Source organism: Pristiophorus japonicus, chromosome 7 (assembly GCF_044704955.1).
Source record: "Pristiophorus japonicus isolate sPriJap1 chromosome 7, sPriJap1.hap1, whole genome shotgun sequence".
NCBI lineage: Eukaryota > Metazoa > Chordata > Chondrichthyes > Pristiophoridae > Pristiophorus > Pristiophorus japonicus.
This window is the reverse complement of record NC_091983.1, coordinates 112,574,750-112,595,643: the sequence shown is the minus strand read 5'-3', so window position 1 is coordinate 112,595,643 and position 20,894 is coordinate 112,574,750. Positions and strand designations below refer to the sequence as shown.

Sequence of the window (20,894 nt, the reverse complement as noted above, 5' to 3'; positions counted from 1 at the left end):
CTCTCTTCCCCCCGCGAGCTCCTCTCTTCCCCCCGCGAGCTCCTCTCTTCGCCCCGCGAGCTCCTCTCTTCGCCCCGCGAGCTCCTCTCTTCGCCCCGCGAGCTCCTCTCTTCCCCCTGCGAGCTCCTCTCTTCCCCCCGCGAGCTCCTCTCCCCCACCCCCCGCGAGCTCCTCTCTTCCCCCCGCGAGCTCCTCTCTTCTCCCCGCGAGCTCCTCTCTTCCCCCGCGAGCTCCTCTCCCCCACCCCCCGCGAGCTCCTCTCTTCGCCCCGCGAGCTCCTCTCCCCCACCCCCCGCGAGCTCCTCTCTTCCCCCCGCGAGCTCCTCTCTTCCCCCCGCGAGCTCCTCTCTTCCCCCCGCGAGCTCCTCTTCCCCCGCGAGCTCCTCTCTTCCCCCCGCGAGCTCCTCTCTTCCCCCCGCGAGCTCCTCTCTCCCCCCCGCGAGCTCCTCTCTCCCCCGCGAGCTCCTCTGCCCCCCCCCCTCCTCTCTCCCCCTTCGATCCCCTTTTCTTTCCTCCTCCCAGTTCAATCCATTATCCTTTCTCCCCCGTTTTGATCCCCTCTCCCCCCCCCCGCCAATCCCCTCTCCTCCCCCTTTGATTCCCTTTCCTCTCCCCAGCCCCACCCCCAACCCTGCTATCTGATCCCCTGACTATCTCCGCAGGAGATGAGGAAATGCAGATGTTTGCTACTGCGCATGTGCGACCGGATCGAGTGCGCCCCCATTTGGTATTGTGCACGCGCCGAGGGACCAGAACACTGTGGAAATAATCGCAGTGATATGAATGCAAATGATTTCTTCATTCTTATTGGCTAGGACATCCAACACCAATGGTAGCCGTTGTTTACATTAGCTGCTGCTGATCCTTTGCATTCATGAGTGCTGATTAAAATAATCTCCCATGGGATATAATGTGAATGTGAACCGGGCTCCAATGGACGGTCCTTTAATTGTTATTATGTAGCAAATAAACAGAACAGCAGAGGTTCGATGTAATAGTAAACATTGTTCATTGTTTACCTTAACACTAAAGTACACAATTGAATAAGATGAATGAATGAATAATTCATTAAGAAAGAACTTGCATTTGTATCGTGCCTTTCCCAAATCATTTCACATTCAATGAATCACCTTTGAAGTGTCGTCACTTTAGTCTTGCAAGCAAACGCGGCAGACAAATTGTGCACAGCAAAATAAAACAATGAAATACATTGCACGATAATCTGTTTTAGTGATGTTGGTTGAGGGATGAATGTTGCCCAGGACAGCAGGAGAACCCTCCTGCTCTTTGACTAGTGTCATGGGATCTTTTACATCCACCCAAGGGCAGACGGGGCTTTGGATTAACGTCTCATCTGAAAAATAGCATCTCTGACAGTGCAGCACTCCCTCAGTGTAAGCCAAGTTTTGATGTTAATCATGTAAATTTGTTGACCTACATGACATATAAATATCTACACATGAATCATTTGATTTGCGTGGATGCTATGAAATTTGTCTAGGTATAGTGACACTGCATTCATTGGTTAAACTGATTTTTTGCATTTCTGCCTTAATGTCAACTGTTGTACAGACATAATTTAAAGGCTGCATTCCAATGGAAAAGTTGAGAAGTTACTATTAGAACCTGTACATTGATCTGTCAATAAATTATTTTTGTAAGGATACCTTTTGAAAAACAAAAAATTAATAAACGAAGTTTCACTGTACTTGAGCAGGGTTTCTAGTCAGTTGGCTTGGCGTCATCTTTTGTGCAAGTACAAATTGACAAGATATTTTTCCATGCTGAAATATCTTATTTGAAAATATTAGATTGAAATGAACAGAGAGTTCAGAAATCTGAAATGTTAAAATATATCAGTGTTTGTTTAGGTGTCCAGTGATGTGTTTGGAGTTGTCTCATGAGTATTCCACGGTGTTAAAATGTTATCTATACTAAACTTAGCACACACTATGGGTCAGTTTCAAAAATTCTGCAAAATTACAAGTCATGGAATTGTGACTTGTAGATTTAAAGTTGGTGAAGAAATAATACAATTTTCATGTTATTGTGTTGTTCCTTCAGTTTTCTTCTTGAAGGCAGTCACTGTTGCTAGAGTACAATCATATGGAGGAGGGAGCAGGGGGCGGTGGCAAGAGTTCTCTTGTCTTCAGTTAAGCATCCATTCTTTATGTAAGCATGGACAGAGGGTGTTGGCAGGCTATTTATTCCATAGGAGTATCACAATTGAGTTCAAATCTATCCTTCCTGACATGTGCATTGCTAGCAGAAGGTGCAGAATAGCAGTCAGAAGCTTTAATCTTAGTCTTTTTCTCCTGCCTGGAGAGAAGGAGGTCACTTGCAGTGTTTTGGGTGAGACGTTCTAATTTATGACAGGCCAGAGTTTGACTCAATCAGCCAGTATTTAAAAACAAATTCCTCACTTTGGTTAGACACGTGTAACTTTTTGCTTTGAGTGATTGCTGTGTAGCTTTATAGAATACTCCCCCTGTTATTTTTTTATGTATTTACGTATGTTTCTGGCTATGGTTACACAGGCCAGCAGTCATGAATCATAAATTTTGCATGGAATTTACTTGTGGAAAAAGCACATTCAGTCTAATATTTTGCATTTGCCTGCAGCATAGATAACTACACTGTAACCAAGAGAATACTATACAAATCTGGTTTTGGATGGCAAACTTAATTTATAGTATTCCAAAGCATGCTTTTTAACATAGAAACATAGAAACATAGAAAATAGGTGCAGGAGTAAGCCATTCGGCCCTTCTAGCCTGCACCGCCATTCAATGAGTTCATGGCTGAACATGCAACTTCAGTACCCCATTCCTGCTTTCTCACCATACCCCTTGATTCCCCTAGTAGTAAGGACTTCATCTAACTCCTTTTTGAATATATTTAGTGAATTGGCCTCAACAACTTTCTGTGGTAGAGAATTCCACAGGTTCACCACTCTCTGGGTGAAGAAATTCCTCCTCATCTCGGTCCTAAATGGCTTCCCCCTTATCCTTAGACTGTGTCCCCTGGTTCTGGACTTCCCCAACATTGGGAACATTCTTCCTGCATCTAACCTGTCTAACCCTGTCAGAATTTTAAACATTTCTTTGAGGTCCCCTCTCATTCTTCTGAACTCCAGTGAATACAAGCCCAGTTGATCCAGTCTTTCTTGATAGGTCAGTCCCGCCATCCCGGGAATCAGTCTGGTGAACCTTCGCTGCACTCCCTCAATAGCAAGAATGTCCTTCCTCAGGTTAGGAGACCAAAATTGTACACAATACTCCAGGTGTGGCCTCACCAAGGCCCTGTACAACTGTAGCAACACCTCCCTGCCCCTGTACTCAAATCCCCTCGCTATGAAGGCCAACATGCCATTTGCTTTCTTAACCGCCTGCTGTACCTGCATGCCAACCTTCAATGACTGATGTACCATGACACCCAGGTCTCGTTGCACCTCCCCTTTTCCTAATCTGTCACCATTCAGATAATAGTCTGTCTCTCTGTTTTTACCACCAAAGTGGATAACCTCACATTTATCCACATTATACTTCATCTGCCATGCATTTGCCCACTCACCTAACCTATCCAAGTCGCTCTGCAGCCTCATAGCATCCTCCTCGCAGCTCACACTGCCACCCAACTTAGTGTCATCCGCAAATTTGGAGATACTACATTTAATCCCCTCGTCTAAATCATTGATACACAGTGTAAACAGCTGGGGCCCCAGCACAGAACCTTGCGGTACCCCACTAGTCACTGCCTGCCATTCTGAAAAGTCCCCATTTACTCCTACTCTTTGCTTCCTGTCTGACAACCAGTTCTCAATCCATGTCAGCACACTACCCCCAATCCAACGTGCTTTAACTTTGCACATTAATCTCATATTTAAGGAGCATATTTATAAATACCTAGTCAATACCCCTGCTGTTTCATATGATTTGAATTAAAATGTATTAGATTTTTGAAAGTCGTTCCAGTAGTGTTATTAAATAAATGATAATGTGGATCGTGTGCTTGGAAAATAATTTTATTTGCAAATCATAAAGGGAGTGATGTAAAAAGTTGAATGTGGATGATTTAATGAAAGAAGTTGTATTTATAAAGCGCCGTTCATGTAATGTTCCAATCTGTTTTACAGCCAATTATGTACTTTTAAAGTGAAGTCACTGGTGTAGTGTAGGGAAATGCAGCAGCCAGTTTGTGCACAGCATAGTACCACAAACAGCTATGAAATTAATTACCAGATCATCTATTTTTCAGTGGTATTGGTTGAGGGATAACATTTTCCAGGGCACTGGGAGACTGCCCTGCTCTTTTTCAAATAGTGCCAGGGGATATTTTGCATCCACGTGAGAGAGCAGGTGAGGCCTCGGTTTGACTTCCCACTCAAAAGTTTGTACCTCTGATATTGCAGCCCTGCTTCAGAACTGTAGTGAAGTATCAGTGCACTACTGAGGGATTATGTGCTCATGTCTCTGGAATGGGACTTGATCTCACAAACTTCTGACTCAAAGGCAAGTCTGCTACCACTGAGCCAAAGCTTATACATTAATTAACTAATTTATATTAGGAATAGCATTTTGGTTCAGTCTTGTTTGACTGGTGTTAGTGAAGGAATAATTTATTTGAATTGAATATTTAGAGAGTGTAGATATAGAGTATACATAAAAACAAAAGAAATAGGAGCAGAAGTAGGCCATTTGGCCCCTCGAGCCTGCTCCGTCATTCAATAAGATCGTGGCTGATCTGATCTTGGTCTCAACGCCACTTCCCTTCCTGCTCCCTATAGCCCTTGACTCCCTTATCATTCAAGAATCTGTCTATCTCCACCTTAAATATATTCAATGACCCAGCCTCCACAGCTCCCCGGGGTAGAGAATTCCAAAGATTCACAACCCTCTGAGAGAAGAAATTCCTCCTAATTTCTGTTTTAAATGGACGATCCTTTATTCTGGAACTATGCCCCCTAGTTCTAGATTTCCCCATGAGGGGAAACATTCTCTCCGCATCTAACCCTGTCAAGCCTCCCCAGAATCTTATACGTTTCAACGGCTCAACCTTTCTTCATAAGACAACCCATTTATCTCAGGAATCAACCTAGTGAACCTTCTCTGAACTGCCTCCATTGCAAGTATATCCCTCCTTAAATAAGGAGACCAAAACTGTATGCAGTACTCCAGGTGTGATCTCACCTGTACAGTTGTAGCAGGACTTCCCTATTTTTATACTCCATCCGCCTTGCAATAAAGGTCAACATTCCATTTGCCTTCCGAATTACTTGCTGTACTTGCATGCTAACTTTTTGTGTTTTATGTACAAGGACCCCCAGATCCCTCTGTACCACAGCATTTTGTAATCTCTCCCCATTTAAATAATAATTAGCTTTTTTATTTTTCCTACCAAAGTGGTAACCTCATATTTTCCCACATTACACTCCATCTGCCAAATTTTTGCTCACTCACTTAGCCTATCCATATCCCTTTGCAGATTCTTTGTGTCCTCCTCACAACTTGTTCTCCCACCTATCTTTATATCATCAGCAAATTTGGCTACATTACATTCAGTCCCTTCATCAAAGTCATTAATATAGATTGTAAATAGTTGAGGCCCTAGCACCGATCCCTGCGGCACCCCACTAGTTACAGTTTGCCAGCCTGAAAATGACCCATTTATCCCGACTCCCTGTTTTCTGTTAGTTTGGCAATCCGCTATCTATGCTAATATGTTACCCTCAACCCCTTATCTTGTGCAGTAACCTTTTATGCGGCACCTTATCGAATGCCTCCTGGAAATCCAAATACACTACATCCACTGGTTCCCCCTTATCCACCCTGCTCGTTACATCCTCAAAGTACTCCAGCAAATTTGTCAAATATGAGTTCCCTTTCATAAAACCATGCTACTACTTCCTTAATAATGGACTCCAGCATTTTTCCAATGACAGATGTTAGGCTAACTGGTCTATTGTTTGTTGCTTTCTGTCGCCTTCCTTTCTTAAATCGGGGCATTACATTTGTGGTTTTCCAATCCGCTGGGACCTCTCCAGAATCCAGGGAACTTTGGTAGATTACAACCAATGCATCCACTATCTTTGCAACCACCTCTTTTAAGACCCTAGGATGCAGGCCATCAGATCCACTGGACTAGTCCCATTAGTTTGCCTGGTACTTTATTGCTTAGTGATTGTTTTAAGTTCCCCCCTCCCAATAGCCCCGTGATTATCAATTATTGGGATGCTTTTAGTGTCTTCCACCGTGCAAACCGATGCAAAATATTTGTTCAAAGTCTCTGCCATTTCCCTGTTTCTTATTATTAATTCCCCAGTCTTATCCTCTAAGGGACCAATGTTTATTTTAGCTACCCTCTTACTTTTTATGTACCTGTAGAAGTTCTTACTGTCTGTTTTTATATTTCTTGCTAGTTTACTCTCATAAACTGTCCTCTCTTTTTATTATTTATTTAGTCGTCCTTTGCTGGTTTCTAAAAATTTCCCAATCCTCTGGCCTTCCACTATTCTTCGCAACATTGTATGCCTTTGTTTTCAATTTGATATCATCCTTTAGTTCCTTAGTTAGCATTGATGGTTCACGGTATGAGAAGAATCACAATGGCAGATGAATTAAATGTGAAAGATTCTATGAATTAATTTTGTGAAGATAGAATAATTTGATTATCTAATTATTGAATGGTAAATTTAAGAGAATAAAATCATTTTTTCTAATTAAAAAAGATTCAAAATGACACCCTCTTCTGTTCCCTTCTCCCACTCCTTCCTCCCTATTCCACTCCTCTCACTTCCCCTTCTTTTCATCTTCTCCTCCCCTTCACCCCCTCTCTACCCATGTTGTTTCAATGTTTAGCTCACCCAACAAAACCATGCTGTTGAAGAGAAAATGCCTTTGTTCCCAATGGCTAATATTTGCAATATAATTCCTGGACCCCACATCATACATGTCCTTGTGGCATTACTCAAATTCAGTTACATAAGAACATAGCATAAGAACATAAGAAGTAGGAGCAGGAGTAGGCCATTCAGCCCCTCGAGCCTGCTCCACCATTTAATACGATCTTGGCTGATCTGATCATGGACTCAGGTCCACTTCCCTGCCCGCTCCCCATAACCTCTTATTCCCTTATCGGTTAAGAAACTGTCTATCTCTGTCTTAAACTTATTCAATGTCCCAGCTTCCACAGCTCTCTGAGGCAGCGAATTCCACAGATTTACAACCTTCAGAGAAGAAATTTCTCCTCATCTCAGTTTTAAATGGGCGGCCCCTTATTCTAAGATTATGCCCCCTCGTCCTAGTCTCCCCCATCAGTGGAAACATTCTCTCTGCATCCACCTTGTCAAACCCCCTCATAATCTTATACATTTCGATAAGATCACCTCTCGATCTTCTGAATTCCAATGAATAGAGGCCCAACCTACTCAACCTTTCCTCATAAGTTAACCCTCTCATCTGCGGAATCAACCCAGTGAACCTTCTCTGAACTGCCTCCAAAGCAAGTATAGCCTTACCTAAATATGGAAACCAAAACTGCACGCAGTATTCCAGGTGTGGCATCACCAATATCCTGTATAACTGTAGCAAGACTTCTCTGCTTTTATACTCCATCCTCTTTGCAGTAGAGGCCTTCCATTGGCCTTCCTGATCACTTGCTGTAGCTGCATACTAATCTTTTGTGTTTCATGCACAAGTACCCCCAGGTCCCACTGAACTGCAGCACTTTGCAATCTTTCTCCATTTAAATAACAACTTGCTCTTTGATTTTTTTCTGCCAAAATCACTTTCCAACATTATACTCGCATCTGCCAAATTTTTGTCCATTCACTTAGCCTGTCTATGTCCTTTTGCAGATTTTTTGTGTCCTCCTCACACATTGCTTTTCCTCCTATCTTTGGGGGTCAAGTTTTGGCCTGAGTTTCTCCTATTTTTTTGGAGTAATTAGTTTAGAACGGAGTATCTTAGAAATTGCAATTCTCGGCATTTAGTTTGCTCCAGTTCTAGTCAGTTAGAACAGTTTCAGTTTGGAACAGATTTTTTTCTTCAAAAGGGGGCGTGTCTGGCCACTTACGCTTTTTGAAAGTTTAGGGGGTGAAAACTTACTCCAAACTAACTTAGAATGGAGTAAGTGTAGATTTTTGTGCGCTCAGACCTTGCCTACACTTAGAAATTCAGGCGTAGGTTACAAATCAGGTGTGGGGAACAGGAGTGGGGGGGGGCGGAGGGAAGGGAAGTTTACAAACATTAAACACTTCAGTTTTACAAATAAAGAGCCATCATCAATAATAAATGATAAATACATCAATAAATCAACCAATAAATAAATCCAAAAAAAATTTATAAAAAATAAAATAAATTAAAAAATCAATAAATAAAAAATTAAGTTTCTACTCACCGACTGCAGCACCGGGAGCCCTCCAACAGTGTGCTGGGACGGGGCCCCCTCCAGTGTGTCTCTCTCTGTCTCTGTCTGTCTGTCTCTCTTTCACTCTCTGTCTATCAGTGTCAGTGTCTCTCTGTCTGTCAGTGTCTATGTGTTTCTGACAGCGAGGGAGGGAAGGGAAAGGGAGGGAGGGAAGGGTGAGGGAGGGAGGGGGAGAGAGAGAGGAGAGGGAGGGAGGGGGAGAGGGGAGGGAGGCAGGGGGGGGAGAGGAGGGAGGGAGGGAGGGGGAGAGGAGAGGGCGGGAGGGAGGGGGAGAGGGGAGGGAGAGAGGAGAGGGAGGGAGGGATATGAGGGGGAGAGAAAGGGAGGGAGGGAGAGAGGAGAGGGAGAGAGGGGGAGAGGTGAGGGGGAGAGGAGAGGGAGGGAGGGGGAGAGGAGAGGGAGGGAGGGGGAGAGGAGCGGGAGGGAGGGAGGGAGGGGGAGAGAAAGGGAGGGAGGGGGAGAGGAGAGGTGAGGGGGAGAGGAGAGGGAGGGAGGGAGGAGGAGAGAGGAGAGGGAGGGAGGGAGGGGGGGGAGAGAAAGGAAGGGAGGGAGGGGGAGAGAAAGGGAGGGAGCGAGGAGAGGGAGGGGGGGGAGAGGGGAGAGGAGAGGGAGAGGGGGAGAGAAAGGGAGGAAGGGAGGGGGAGAGGAGAGGGAGGAGACTGAATGGGCCCGGCTGATGTGAAGAAGCCGGGCCCAAGACTTCGGGCGGGGCCCGCCCCCAGCAAGAGGCCGGGCGGGTGGGCCCCGCCGAAGTAAGAGGAACGGACCGGAGTTGAAGGTAGGTGGCCGGGGAAGCCGGAGCAGAGCGGGGAGCGGGGGGGGGAGGAGCGGGAGTGGGGGGGGAGGAGCGGGAGCTGGGGAGGGGAGCGGGCAGCGTAACGGGAGCTACGGGCGTGGGAGCGAGCAGCGGAGCGGGAGATGGGGGTGGGTGGGGGGTTGAGAGAGCCAGAGGGAGCGGGAGCTGAAGAGGGGTGGAAGCTGGAGCCACAGCCAGAGCAGGAGCTGGAGGAGGGAGGTGCAGTCTGACCGCCGCCCCAGTGAGCCCGTTCGGCCAGGGCTAGGGGCGGCGTGCTTCGGGCCCCTCCCACACAGTTTCGGGCGTCTGAAGCTACTGCACATGCGCGCCCACTGTAGCATGCCTGTGCAGAGGTCCCGACACTGTTTTCAGTGCAGGGACCTGGCTCCGCCCCCCCACAGCTCGTGCTGCGCCGCGCCGAGGGCCTGGATTGACCTGAGGGAGGGGAGAATACAGAGGTAAGTTTTCGGCGCGGTTTTGAGCGCAGAAATCATGCATGGCTCGCGAGGCTGCGCCGTTCTAGGTGCAGCCCGAAACTTGACCCCTTTCTATCGTCGGCAAACTTGGCTATGGTACACTCGCTCTGTTCTGCCAAGCCGTTAATATAGGTTGTACATAGTACCCAAGCAAATCCTGTTTTGTATCCTCTGTGGGATAGTTTGGGATTGATGAATTATAATTTAAATCCATATAATTGAGTTTGACACTGACACATTTTAAGAACATATTTGTATTATGTTTGTTGTTGTTTTCAGTCACTACAGCCCCTGAAAAGAATTCAAAGAAAAAGAGAAAGCGAACCTTCGGTGGTGAAAATGATGAAGATGCAGGTCAAAAAAAGAAGAAAAAAGCTCATCCAAATTACTTTGTATCTATCCCAATAACAAACCCAAAGGTACATAATTTTATATTTATATTATAAATGTAATTTGTTACAAAAGCTATGTAAGAAGTCTAAAATCAGTGATCAGAACTATTCACGTGTTATCATGTTCCAATTTATAGAGTTGAGAAAAGGTGCAGATCTGTTTGCCCATTCCATTCTCTCCAATAGGGCCTAATTTGTAAGCAAGCTCTTATCAGTTAAATTGAACTACAGGTTGAACCTCCCTTATCCAGGACTCCTTTATCCGAACCACCCCTCGTCCGGTACCATTCCCGACCACCGAATGGGGCATGTGCAGAACTCCGACATGAACAAATTGAAGTCCTTTCTCGCTGCCGACTTCTGCAGTCTAAGGCCTAACCCCGCGATCCACTGCTCCCGCCCCTCCGGATCTCTCTGCCGCACTCCCAGCCCCAAGCCAGCCAGCCCCAATATCCCCTTGCTCAGCACCTGTACCATCCAATTTAAAATAACCTCCCCTCGTCTGGCAAAATCCCCAGGTCCCGAGGGTGCCGGATAAGAAAGGTTCAACCTGTACTTTATAAAGAGCTCAAATAAATACATTCAGCAAAGAACTGCGCAAAGTGACTATATCATCTTTTAATGGATCGATATCAGAGGTAGACTAGTACATGGCATTTTCCAAACTTTGGGATTGGCCACATGATTCACAATAATCTGTTTCGGCCATGCACATTCCTGTATTCCTAGGAATTCATTCAGATCCAGTCCTCTCATCAGACCACTTTTGCTTAGTGGATTCTCCTTAATCATTTTTGCTTGTAATTTCTTTTGTGTTCTCCTCAGGGATAAGAATGTTAATGATCACATTAAAATGCTGCCATTAACTGCAGTTTGAAATTATTAGCAGAATTTCTTGAGTTCCTTTTGCAACATTTTGAATACCAAACCCTTATTGGAGACATTTTGACCAATTTCTGAGCTATCTTAAGGTAGTAAACATGTTACAAAAAAAAACTTTCCAGCCTCATCATTTTGACTCACTCATGCAACACAGTGGATGCAGTAGTATTGATCCAAAGTGAATAATGGACATACTCTGCTTTTGAGCATAGTTTACATGTTGCAGTAATTGAGAGCATGTATTTAAATTCATCACAAACAAGATAATGTTTTACGCTTTTGAAAATGTTAATTTCTCATCAAAGTTTTTTGTCTATATCTTCCTTCCCACCTCAATCATGGCCCAAAATTTGCTGGGGTGGGGCATCTCATGGCATGTTCCATTTGTGAGAGTTTTTTCCTCACTGTTGGCAAACAGTGACTAGCGGGGTGCCGCAGGGATCGGTGCTGGGTCCTCAACTATTTACAATCTATATTAATGACTTGGATGAAGGGACCGAGTGTAATATAGCCAAGTTTACTGATGATACAAAGATGGGTGGGAAAGCAAATTGGGAGGAGGACTCAAAAAATCTGCAAAGGGATATAGATAGGCTAAGTGAGTGGGCAAAAATTTGACAGATGGAATATAGTGTAGGAAAATGTGAGGTTATCCACTTTGGCAGAAATAATAGAAAAGCAAATTATAATTTAAATGGAGAAAAATTGCAAAGTGCTGCAGTACAGAGGGACCTGGGGTTCCTTTGTGCATGAAACATAAAAAGTTAGCTTGCAGATACAGCAAGTAATCAGGAAGGCAAATGGAATGTTGGCCTTTATTGCAAGGGGGATAGAGTATAAAAGCAGAGAAGTCCTGCTACAATTGTACAGGGTATTGCTAAGGCCACACCTGGAGTATTGCGTACAGTTTTGGTCTCCGTATTTAAGGAAGGATATACTTGTATTGGAGGCAGTTCAGAGAAGGTTCACGAGGTTGATTCCGGAGATGAAGGGGTTGACTTATGAGGAAAGGTTGAGTAGGTTGGGCCTCTACTCATTGGAATTCAGAAGAATGAGAGGTAATCTTATCGAAACGTATAAGATTATGAGGGGGCTTGACAAGGTGGATGCAGAGAGGATATTTCCACTGATAGGGGAGATTAGAACTCGGGGGCATAATCTTAGAATAAGGGGCCGCCCATTTAAAACTGAGATGAGGAGAAATTTCTTCTTTCAGAGGGTTGTAAATCTGTGGAATTCTCTGCCCCAGAGAGCTGTGGAGGCTGGGTTATTGAATATATTTAAGGCGGAGATAGACAAATTTTTGAGCGATAAGGGAGTAAAGGGTGATGGGGAGCGGGCAGGGAAGTGAAGCTGAGTGCATGATCAGATCAGCCATGATCTTATTCAATGGCGGAGCAGGCTCGGGAGGACAAATGGCCTACTACTCCTATTTCTTATGTTCTTATGTTCAGTTTGAAATGTTTTTGCACCGCATATTGCTGGAAGTGCACATTGATAATGGAGTATCTGTGACTTTGGTGAACAACAGAACCAACAATCTATCTCTTTAACCAATGAAATTCAAGATTAGGGAAAGAAACAGGAGCAACTGAGAAGGAAATAGGGTGAATTAGACTCAGATTAGATACAGAAAGAGAAATAGAGAGGGAAAGAAAGATTGTATTAAGAGAAAGAAAGGAAAAGTGACAACATTTTTCTTTTTTTTAAAAAAACCTCTAGGAACATTTTACTACCTGCAGGAATGAGAATCTATAGTTTCAATTGTTTCCTTTCTGGGCCTCTGAGGTTGAGTGGAATTGCAGGAATATAAATCTCTTAATTAAAAGTGCCCTTGCATTGTTAAATACCAGCCCTAAATTTTGGTGGCGAGTTTAATTTGTATTTATGGCACAAATCTAGCATTTTCTTAAAACTCGCGGAGAGATTGACAGCAAGCTCCCGTTTTTACGAAATTAACAGCGGTGCGTTGTAAATCGTCCAGTGATTTGTGGTGATTCGCAACTCACGGCATAGCTATTCCTCGCCACAGATTGCTGTTTTTTTTGCATATTAATAACAGCGTGCATATTTAACTTGCCATTATTTTCCCAGCAAATTCTGGGCCAGTGTTTCAACTGGCAACATAGTGGTTCAGTTCATAGGAGTCCCAACCATGTGCAAGGCTCCCAGCTCATGACTATTCTTTCCCAAAATGTTTCTGTTGCTTTGAGTATCTTTCTTTGTACTTTTTCTATGTACTATCAAATCTATAGTTAGGCTAAAAATAGGGAAACTTTGCAAAGTTAAACTGGAAAATCACGACTCTTTTGAAATAATCAGCCCATTGTTCCAGACGTAAGTTGTTTACATTCTCCAAGGAAGGAATGACCCAGAACAGCATTGGAGATTTGATCCAATGGAGAATAAATATGAAGCATGGAATTCCTGTGATCTTTGGGATTCGATATGCGCCATAGAGTTATAGGACGTAGGTTTGTACCCGTGATTCTCTGCAGGGTGAGTTTATGTTACTGCGGGAGGCCCTGAGTGATAGGCAAGCTTTGTTTGTTTAGACCCTAGAAGCAGGTTGCAAAGTGATATTGACAAGAGATCTAGAAGCAGCTTGGCTGATCGCCTAGCTGGTATATGTTACATGGAATGAAAAGAAGGTAAAGGGAGAATTTTTTTTTGTAAAAAGCAAAGGTGCAGGCATATGTATACTTTATTTTTTCACTGAGAAATTTCCATTATTCCAAAGCTAGTTTTACTTATTTTTGGCTCCAGTTTCCCTTGGATTTTTCTCCGTCACCCTTTGTCTTCTGAAGATGGCTTTTCATTGTGCTGGTATATTGTTCATCTGGTGGTGCAACCCAACAGTGCGTCACTCAAGAGCCCCTTTGTCATGTGTGGGCCTGGACAGTGTTGGTGTACTTGGGGCCATCTCAGTTGAGCTTGGTGGCCATAACATGCACTTTCAGCAGCAGTGCTGAATAATAATTGAATTTGGAAGGGGGAATTCTATTGGATACCCTATCCTCTACAACCCACAGATGATGAAGCTGATTGTAGAACTACCCCAGCTGAAATGAGTTTCCTTAGCATTAATTTCATTTTATTAATTCCGGGCTGTGGGCATCACTTGCAATGCCAGCATTTATTGGCCATCCCTAATTGCCCTTGAGAAGGTGGCGGTGAGCCGCCTTCTTGAACCGCTGCAGTCCTTGTGGTGAAGGTACTCCCACAGTGCTGTTAGGGAGGGAATTCCAGGACTTTGACACAGCATCGATAGTGTGTAACTTGCAGGGAAACTTGCAGTTGATGGTGCTCCCATGCACCTGATGCCCTTGTCCTTCTAGGTGGTAGAGGTCGCAGGTTTGGGACCAAAGAAGCGGTGGCGAGTTGCTGCAGTGCATCTTGTAGATAGTAAACACTGCAGCCACAGTGCGCTGGTGGTGGAGCGAGTGAATGTTTAAGGTGGTGGATGGAGTGCCAATCAAACGGGCTGCTTTGTCCTGGCTGGTGTCCAACTTCTTGAATGTTGTTGGAGCTGCACTCATCCAGGCAAGTGGAGAGTATTCCATCACACTCCTTACTTGTAAAGGATTTGGGGAGTCAGGAGGTGAGACACTCGGCCGCAGAATACTCAGCCTCTGACTCGCTCTTGTAGCTACGGTACTTATGTGGCAGGTGACCCCCAGGTTGTTGATGGTGGGGAATTCAGCGATGGTAATGCCATTCAATATCAAGAGGAGGTGGTTCTACTCTCGCTTGTTAGAGATGATCATTACCTGGCACTTGTGTGGTGCGAATGTTACTTGCCACTTATCAGCCCAAGTCTGAATGTGGTCCAGGTCTTGCTGCATGCGAGCATGGACTGCTTCATTATCTGAGAAGTTGCAAATGGAACTGAATACTGTGCAATCATCAGCGAACATCCCCACTTCTGGCCTTATGATGGAGGGAAGGTCATTGATGAAGTGGCTGAAGATAGTTGGCCTAGGACACTGCCCTGAGGAACTCCTGCAGCAGTGTCTTGGGACTGGGATAATGGACCTCCAACAACCACAACCATCTTTCTTTGTGCTCGGTATGACTCCAGCCAGTGGAGAGTTTTCCCCCTGATTCCCATTGACTTCAATTTTACTAGGACTCATTGAAGCCACACTCGGTTAATTGCTGCCTTGATGTCAAGGGCAGTCACTCTCACATCACCTCTGGAATTCAGCTCTTTTGTCCATGTTTGGACCAATGCCGTAATGAGGTCTGGAGCCGAGTGCTCCTGGCGGAACCCAAACTGAGCATCGGTGAGCAGGTTATTGGTGAGTAAGTGCCGCTTGATAGCACTGTCGACGACACCTTCCATCACTTTGCTGATGATTGAGAGTAGACTGATGGGGCGATAATTGGCCGGATTGGATTTGTCCTACTTTTTGTGGACAGGACATACCTGGGCAGTTTTCCACATTGTCGGGTAGCTGCCAGTGTTGTAGCTGTGCTGAAACAGCTTGACTAAATGTGTGGCTAGTTCTGGAGCACAAGTCTTCAGCACGACAGCTGGGATGTTATCTGGGCACATAAGATTTTGCTGTATCCAATGCACTCAACCGTTTCTTGATGTCACATTGAGTGAATGCAATTAGCTGAAGACTGGCTTCTGTGATGGTGGGGACTGCAGGAGGAAGGCGATATGGATCATCAACTCGACACTTCTGTCTGATGATGGTTGCAAATGCTTCAACCTTGTCTTTTGCACTTGTGTGCTGGGCTCTGTTAGAATTGAGGATGGAGATATTCATGGAGCCTCCTCCTCCCGTTAGTTGTTTAATTGTCCAGCATCATTCACGACTGGAGGTGGCAGGACTGCAGAGCTTTGATCTGATCCGTTGATTGTGGGATCGCTTCGCTCTGGTTATAACATGCTGCTTCCGCTGCTTAGCATGCATGTAGTCCTGTGTTGCATCTTCCCGAGGTTAGCACCTCATTTTTAGATATGCCTGGTGCTGCTCCTGACATGCTCTTCTGCACTCATCATTGAACCAGGGTTGGTACCCTGGCTTGATGGTAATGGTAGAGTGAGGGATATGCCGGACCATGAGGTTACAGATTGCGGTGGAATACAATTCTGCTGCTGCTGATGCGCCTCATGGATGCCCATTTTTGAGCTGCTTGATATTTCTGAATCTATCCCATGTCATCATCATCATAGGCAGTACCTCAAAATCGAGGAAGACTTGCTTCCACTCTGAAAGTGAGTTATCAGGTGACTATGCAGTTCAATATGGGAATTACAGTCTCTGTCACAGATGGGACAGACAGTGGTTGAAGGAAAGGGTGGGTAGGGAGTCTGGTTTGCCGCACGCTCCTTCCGCTGTCTGCGTTTGGTTTCTGCGTGCTCTCGACGACGAGACTCTAGGTGCTCAGCACCCTCCTGGATGCTCTTCCTCCACATCGGGCAATCTTGGGCCAGGGATTCCCAGGTACCGGTGGGAATGTTGCACTTTATCAAGGAGGGTGTCCTTGAAAAGTTTGCTCTGCCCACCTGGGGCTCGCTTGCCATGTAGGAGTTCCGAGTTGAGCGCTTGCTTTGGGAGTCTCGTGTGGGGCATGCGGACGATGTGGCTCGCCCAATGGAGCTGGTCGAATGTGATCAGTGCTTCGATGCTGGGAATGTTGGCCTGAGAACACTGACATTAGTGCATCTATCCTCCCAGTGGATTTGCAGGATCTTGCAGAGGCAGCGCTGGTGGTACTTCTTCAACGTTTTGAGCTGCCTACTGTATATGGTCCATGTCTCTGAGCCATATAGGAGGGTGAATATCACTACTGCCCTGTAGACTATAAGCTTGGTGCCAGATTTGAGGTCCGCGTCTTCCTCAGGCGACTGAAGGCTGCGTTGGCATACTAGAGGCGATGTTGGACCTCGTCGTTGATATCTGCCCTTGTTGATAGTAGGCTCCTGAGATATGGAATGATGGTGACAAACTTTTGGGGGCATCCGAAACGGAGGAGGACGGTCCATAGTCCCTCACGGTTGACAGTGTCAAAGGCCTTTGTGAGGTCACAGAAGGCCATGTACAAGGGTTGGTGCTGTTCCCTGCATTTCTCTTGTAGTTGTCGTGTGGTGAAGATCATGTCTGTTGTACCCCTTAGTGGATGGACTCTGCATTGTGACTCTGGGAGGAGCTCTTCAGCCACAGGGAGAAGATGGTTGAGGAGGATTCAAGCGATGACTTTCCCAGTGGCCGACAGCAGGGAGATTCCTCTGTAGTTACTCTGGAATTCTCTACCACAGAAAGTTGTTGAGTCCAGTTCATTGAATATATTCAAAAGGGAGTTAGATGTGGCCCTTATGGCTAAAGGGATCGGGGGGTATGGAGAGAAGGAATGAGGTACTGAAGTTGCATGATCAGCTATGATCATATTGAATGGTGGTGCAGGCTCGAATGGCCAAATGGCCTGCTCCTGCACCTATTTTCTATGTTTCTATGTCGTTGCCGCAGTCGGACTTGTCCCCTTTTTTGAAAATGGTCACGAATACGGCATCTCTGAGATCTCCCGGCAAGCTCTCCTCCTTCCAGATAAGAAAGAATGAGGTCATGCATTAGTGCCAATCATGCTTCTCCGCCATTCTTTAGTGCCTCGGTGGGGATTCCATCTGCTCCTGATGTCTTGTTGTTCTTGAGCTGACGGATGGTCTTTTCTACCTCGTGCAGGGCTGGGGTTTTGCTGAGATGGTGGCGGGTAGCATGCTGCGGGATGGACTCGTGAACACATGTGTCAAAGGCAGAGTCTCGATTAAGGAGATCTTCGAAGTGCTCCTTCCAGCGGGCTCTGACTGCCTCAGTGTCCTTAATGAGTGCCTTCCCGTTCTTGACCAGCATTGGGGTGAGGCCTTGGGTGCTTGGGCCGTAGGTGGTCTTGACTGCACTGAAGAATCCTCGCACATCGTGGTTGTCAGCCAGCTGCAGGTTCTCCTGTGCTTTCTCCATCCACCAGCTATTCTTTAGGTCCCGGGTTTTTTGTTGGACCTCGGCCTTCAGGTGCCTGTAGAGCTGCTTTGCTGCTCCTGAGTTGGGTTGTTGCTTTAGTCTCAGAAATGCCCTGTGTTTGCGGTTTATTGGCTCCTGGATCTTCTGGTCGTTCTCGTCAAACCAGTCTTGGTGTTTCCTGGTTGCGTGACCGAGTGTATCTTCGCAGGTGCTGTTTATGGTGGCCTTGAGGGCAGACCAGGCGCTGTGGGCACTCTGCGTCTCGGGATCATCGATGGCCGGCAGATTGGCAGTGAGGCGCTGGCTGTATACAGCTCTCTTAACTGGGTCTTTGTGTGCTCCGGCGTTGATTTTTCTGTGGCATTGCTTCTGTTGCCGTCACCGCATTGGGGCCATATTAATGTTGATGACGGACGGATTAGGCGGTGGTCCGTCCAGCAGTCGTCGGCTCCTGTCATGGCACAGGTGATGTGCGCATCCTTGCGGTCCCTTGCTCGGACGATGATGTAGTAAAGCAGATGCCAGTGCTTAGAACGAGGGTATTGCCATGATGCCTTGTACTTGTCCCTCTGGCGGAACAAGGTGTTGGTGATAACAGGGTCGTGTTCTAGGCATTTTGTCAGGAGCTGGGTACCGCTGGAATTGGTTTTCCCTGCTCCCTCTCTGCCGATCACGTCTCCCCAGAGGTCTGTGTCCTTACCGACTCTGGCGTTGAAGTCGTCGAGGAGGATCAGTTTGTCGTCCGTAGGGACTCGGGACAGAGATTGTTCGAGGCTGGAGTAGAACTCCTCTTTGGCCTCATCTGTCGTGACAAGTGTTGGGGCCTACGTGCTGATAACTGTGGCGCACTGGTTCCGGGATAGGGTGAACCGGAGAGTCATGAGACGTTCGCTTATCCCGCAGAGGGAGTTTCTGAGGTGGCCGATCAGATTGTTCTTGATGGTGAAGCCCACTCCATGGAGGCAGCGTTCTTCTTCTGGTTTGATTTCCAGAAGAAACTAACCACCACTGATGGCTCACATGGAATCATGGATGCCCATTTTTGAGTTGCTTGATCTTTCTGAATCTATCCCATTTAGCACAGTGGTAGCGCCACACAACACGATGGAGGGTGTCTTCAGTGTGAGGACGGGACTTCATCTCCACAGTGACTGTGCGGTGGTCACTGATACCAATGCTGTCATGGACTGATGCGTCTGCGACAGGTAAATTGGTGACGAGGTCAATTAGGTTTTTCCCTCGTGTTGGTTCTCTCACCACCTGCTGCAGGCCCAGTCTGGTTGCTATGTCCTTCAGAACTCGGCCAGCTCATTCAGTAGTGGTGCTACCAAGCTATTCTTGGTGATGGACATTGAAGTACCCCACTCAAAGTACATTCTGTGCCCTTGCTACCCTCTGTGCTTCTTCCAAGTTGTGTTCAACATGAAGGAGTACTGATTCATCAGCTGAGGGAGGGTGGTCATCAGCAGGAGGTTTCCTTGCCCATGCTTGACCTGAAGCCATGGGACTCCATGGGGTCCAGAATCAATGTTGAGGAGTCTCTCTCCCGACTGTATACCACTGTGCTGTCACCTCGGGTGGGTCTGTCCTGCCAGTGGGACAGGACATACCCAGGGATGGTGATGTCTGGGACATTGGCTGAAAGGTATGATTCTGTGAGTATGACAATGTCAGGCTGTTGCTTGGCTATTCTGTGGAAAAGCTCTCCCAATTGTGGCACAAGTCCCGAGATCTTAGTGAGGAGGACTTTGTCGGGACGACTTTGCAGGGTCGACTGTGCTGGGTGTGCCGTTGTCGTGTCCAAAGACAGTGCCGGGTGCTCCGTCCGGTTTTATTCTTATTATTGTTTCCTGTAGCAGTTTGTTACAACTGAGTAGCATGCTAGGCCATTTCTGAGGACAGTTAAGAGTTAACCAAATTGCTGTGGGTCTGGAGTCACATAAAAGCCGTATCAGTTAAGGACTGCAGATTTCCTTCCCTAAAGGGACATTAGTGAATCAAATGGGGTTTTACGACAATCCGGTAGTTTCATGGTCACCCTTACTGATTCCTGTACTAGCTTTTTATTCCAGATTTATTTAATTAACTGAATTTAAATTCCACAGCTGCCGTGATGGGATTTGAACTCAGATTATTAGTCCAGGCCTCTGGATTACTAGTCCTGTAATTTGGCCACTATGCTGTCGTTTCCATGTGGTTCAGATGTTTCTGTTTCTGTTTCTGTTTCTTTTGGTTAACTGCCACGTATGTGGTATACTTACCCACTTGAGTTACCTTGGAAGAATTTTTTTGCATTGTATTCAGGTCCACAGCATCCTGTGATAATCTGTGTAATGCTTTGAAATATAGGGCCCAAGTTTCGAGCCGTGCCTAGAATGGCGCAGTCCCGACCTGGACACCCGTTTTTCGCGCCACAAAGTGCGCCTAAAAAAACCTTCCAGATTCTCCAGCTCCCTGCAGGTCGTTTGCAGCTCGGCGCAGCGCAGCACAAGCTGTAGCGGGCGGAGCCAGGTCCCTGCGCTGAAAACAGTGCCGGAACCTCTGCACATGCGCACTACAGTGGCCGCGCATGTGCAGTAGCTCCAGGCGCCCAAAACTGTGTGGGAGGGGCCGAAGCACGCAGCCCCTAGCCCTGGCCGAATGGCCTCACTGGGGCTGCGTGAATAAGGCTCCTCCCACGGCCAGCTCCTGCTTCCTCCCGACCCGACTCGACTCCCGCTTCCCGCCCCCCGCCTCCGGACCGGACCCGACACCGACCCAACTCCCGCTCACCCCCCGCCCCTGGACCGGACCTGACCCCGACCATGACACCGACCCGATTCCCGCTCCCTCCCCCGCCCCCCGCCCCTGGACCGGACCCGACCCAACTCCCGCTCCCCCCACCCCCCCGCCCCTGGACCGGACCCGACCCGACTCCCGCTTCGCCCCCCGCCCCCGGACCGGACCCGAC

At 46.7% G+C, this 20,894-nt stretch overlaps 1 protein-coding gene across 4 annotated transcripts in view; it reads left to right on the top strand.

Annotated features, from left to right (window-relative positions):
* Positions 1–20,894, top strand: part of LOC139267243 (A-kinase anchor protein 7) — a 238,466-nt gene that overhangs the window by 16,416 nt on the left and 201,156 nt on the right. For all 4 annotated transcript variants that reach the window (XM_070885252.1, XM_070885250.1, XM_070885254.1 and 1 more), the window contains exon 3: positions 9,979–10,118. In XM_070885252.1, coding sequence (XP_070741353.1) covers positions 9,979–10,118 — 140 coding nt within the window. The remainder of the gene's footprint in view (positions 1–9,978; positions 10,119–20,894) is intronic.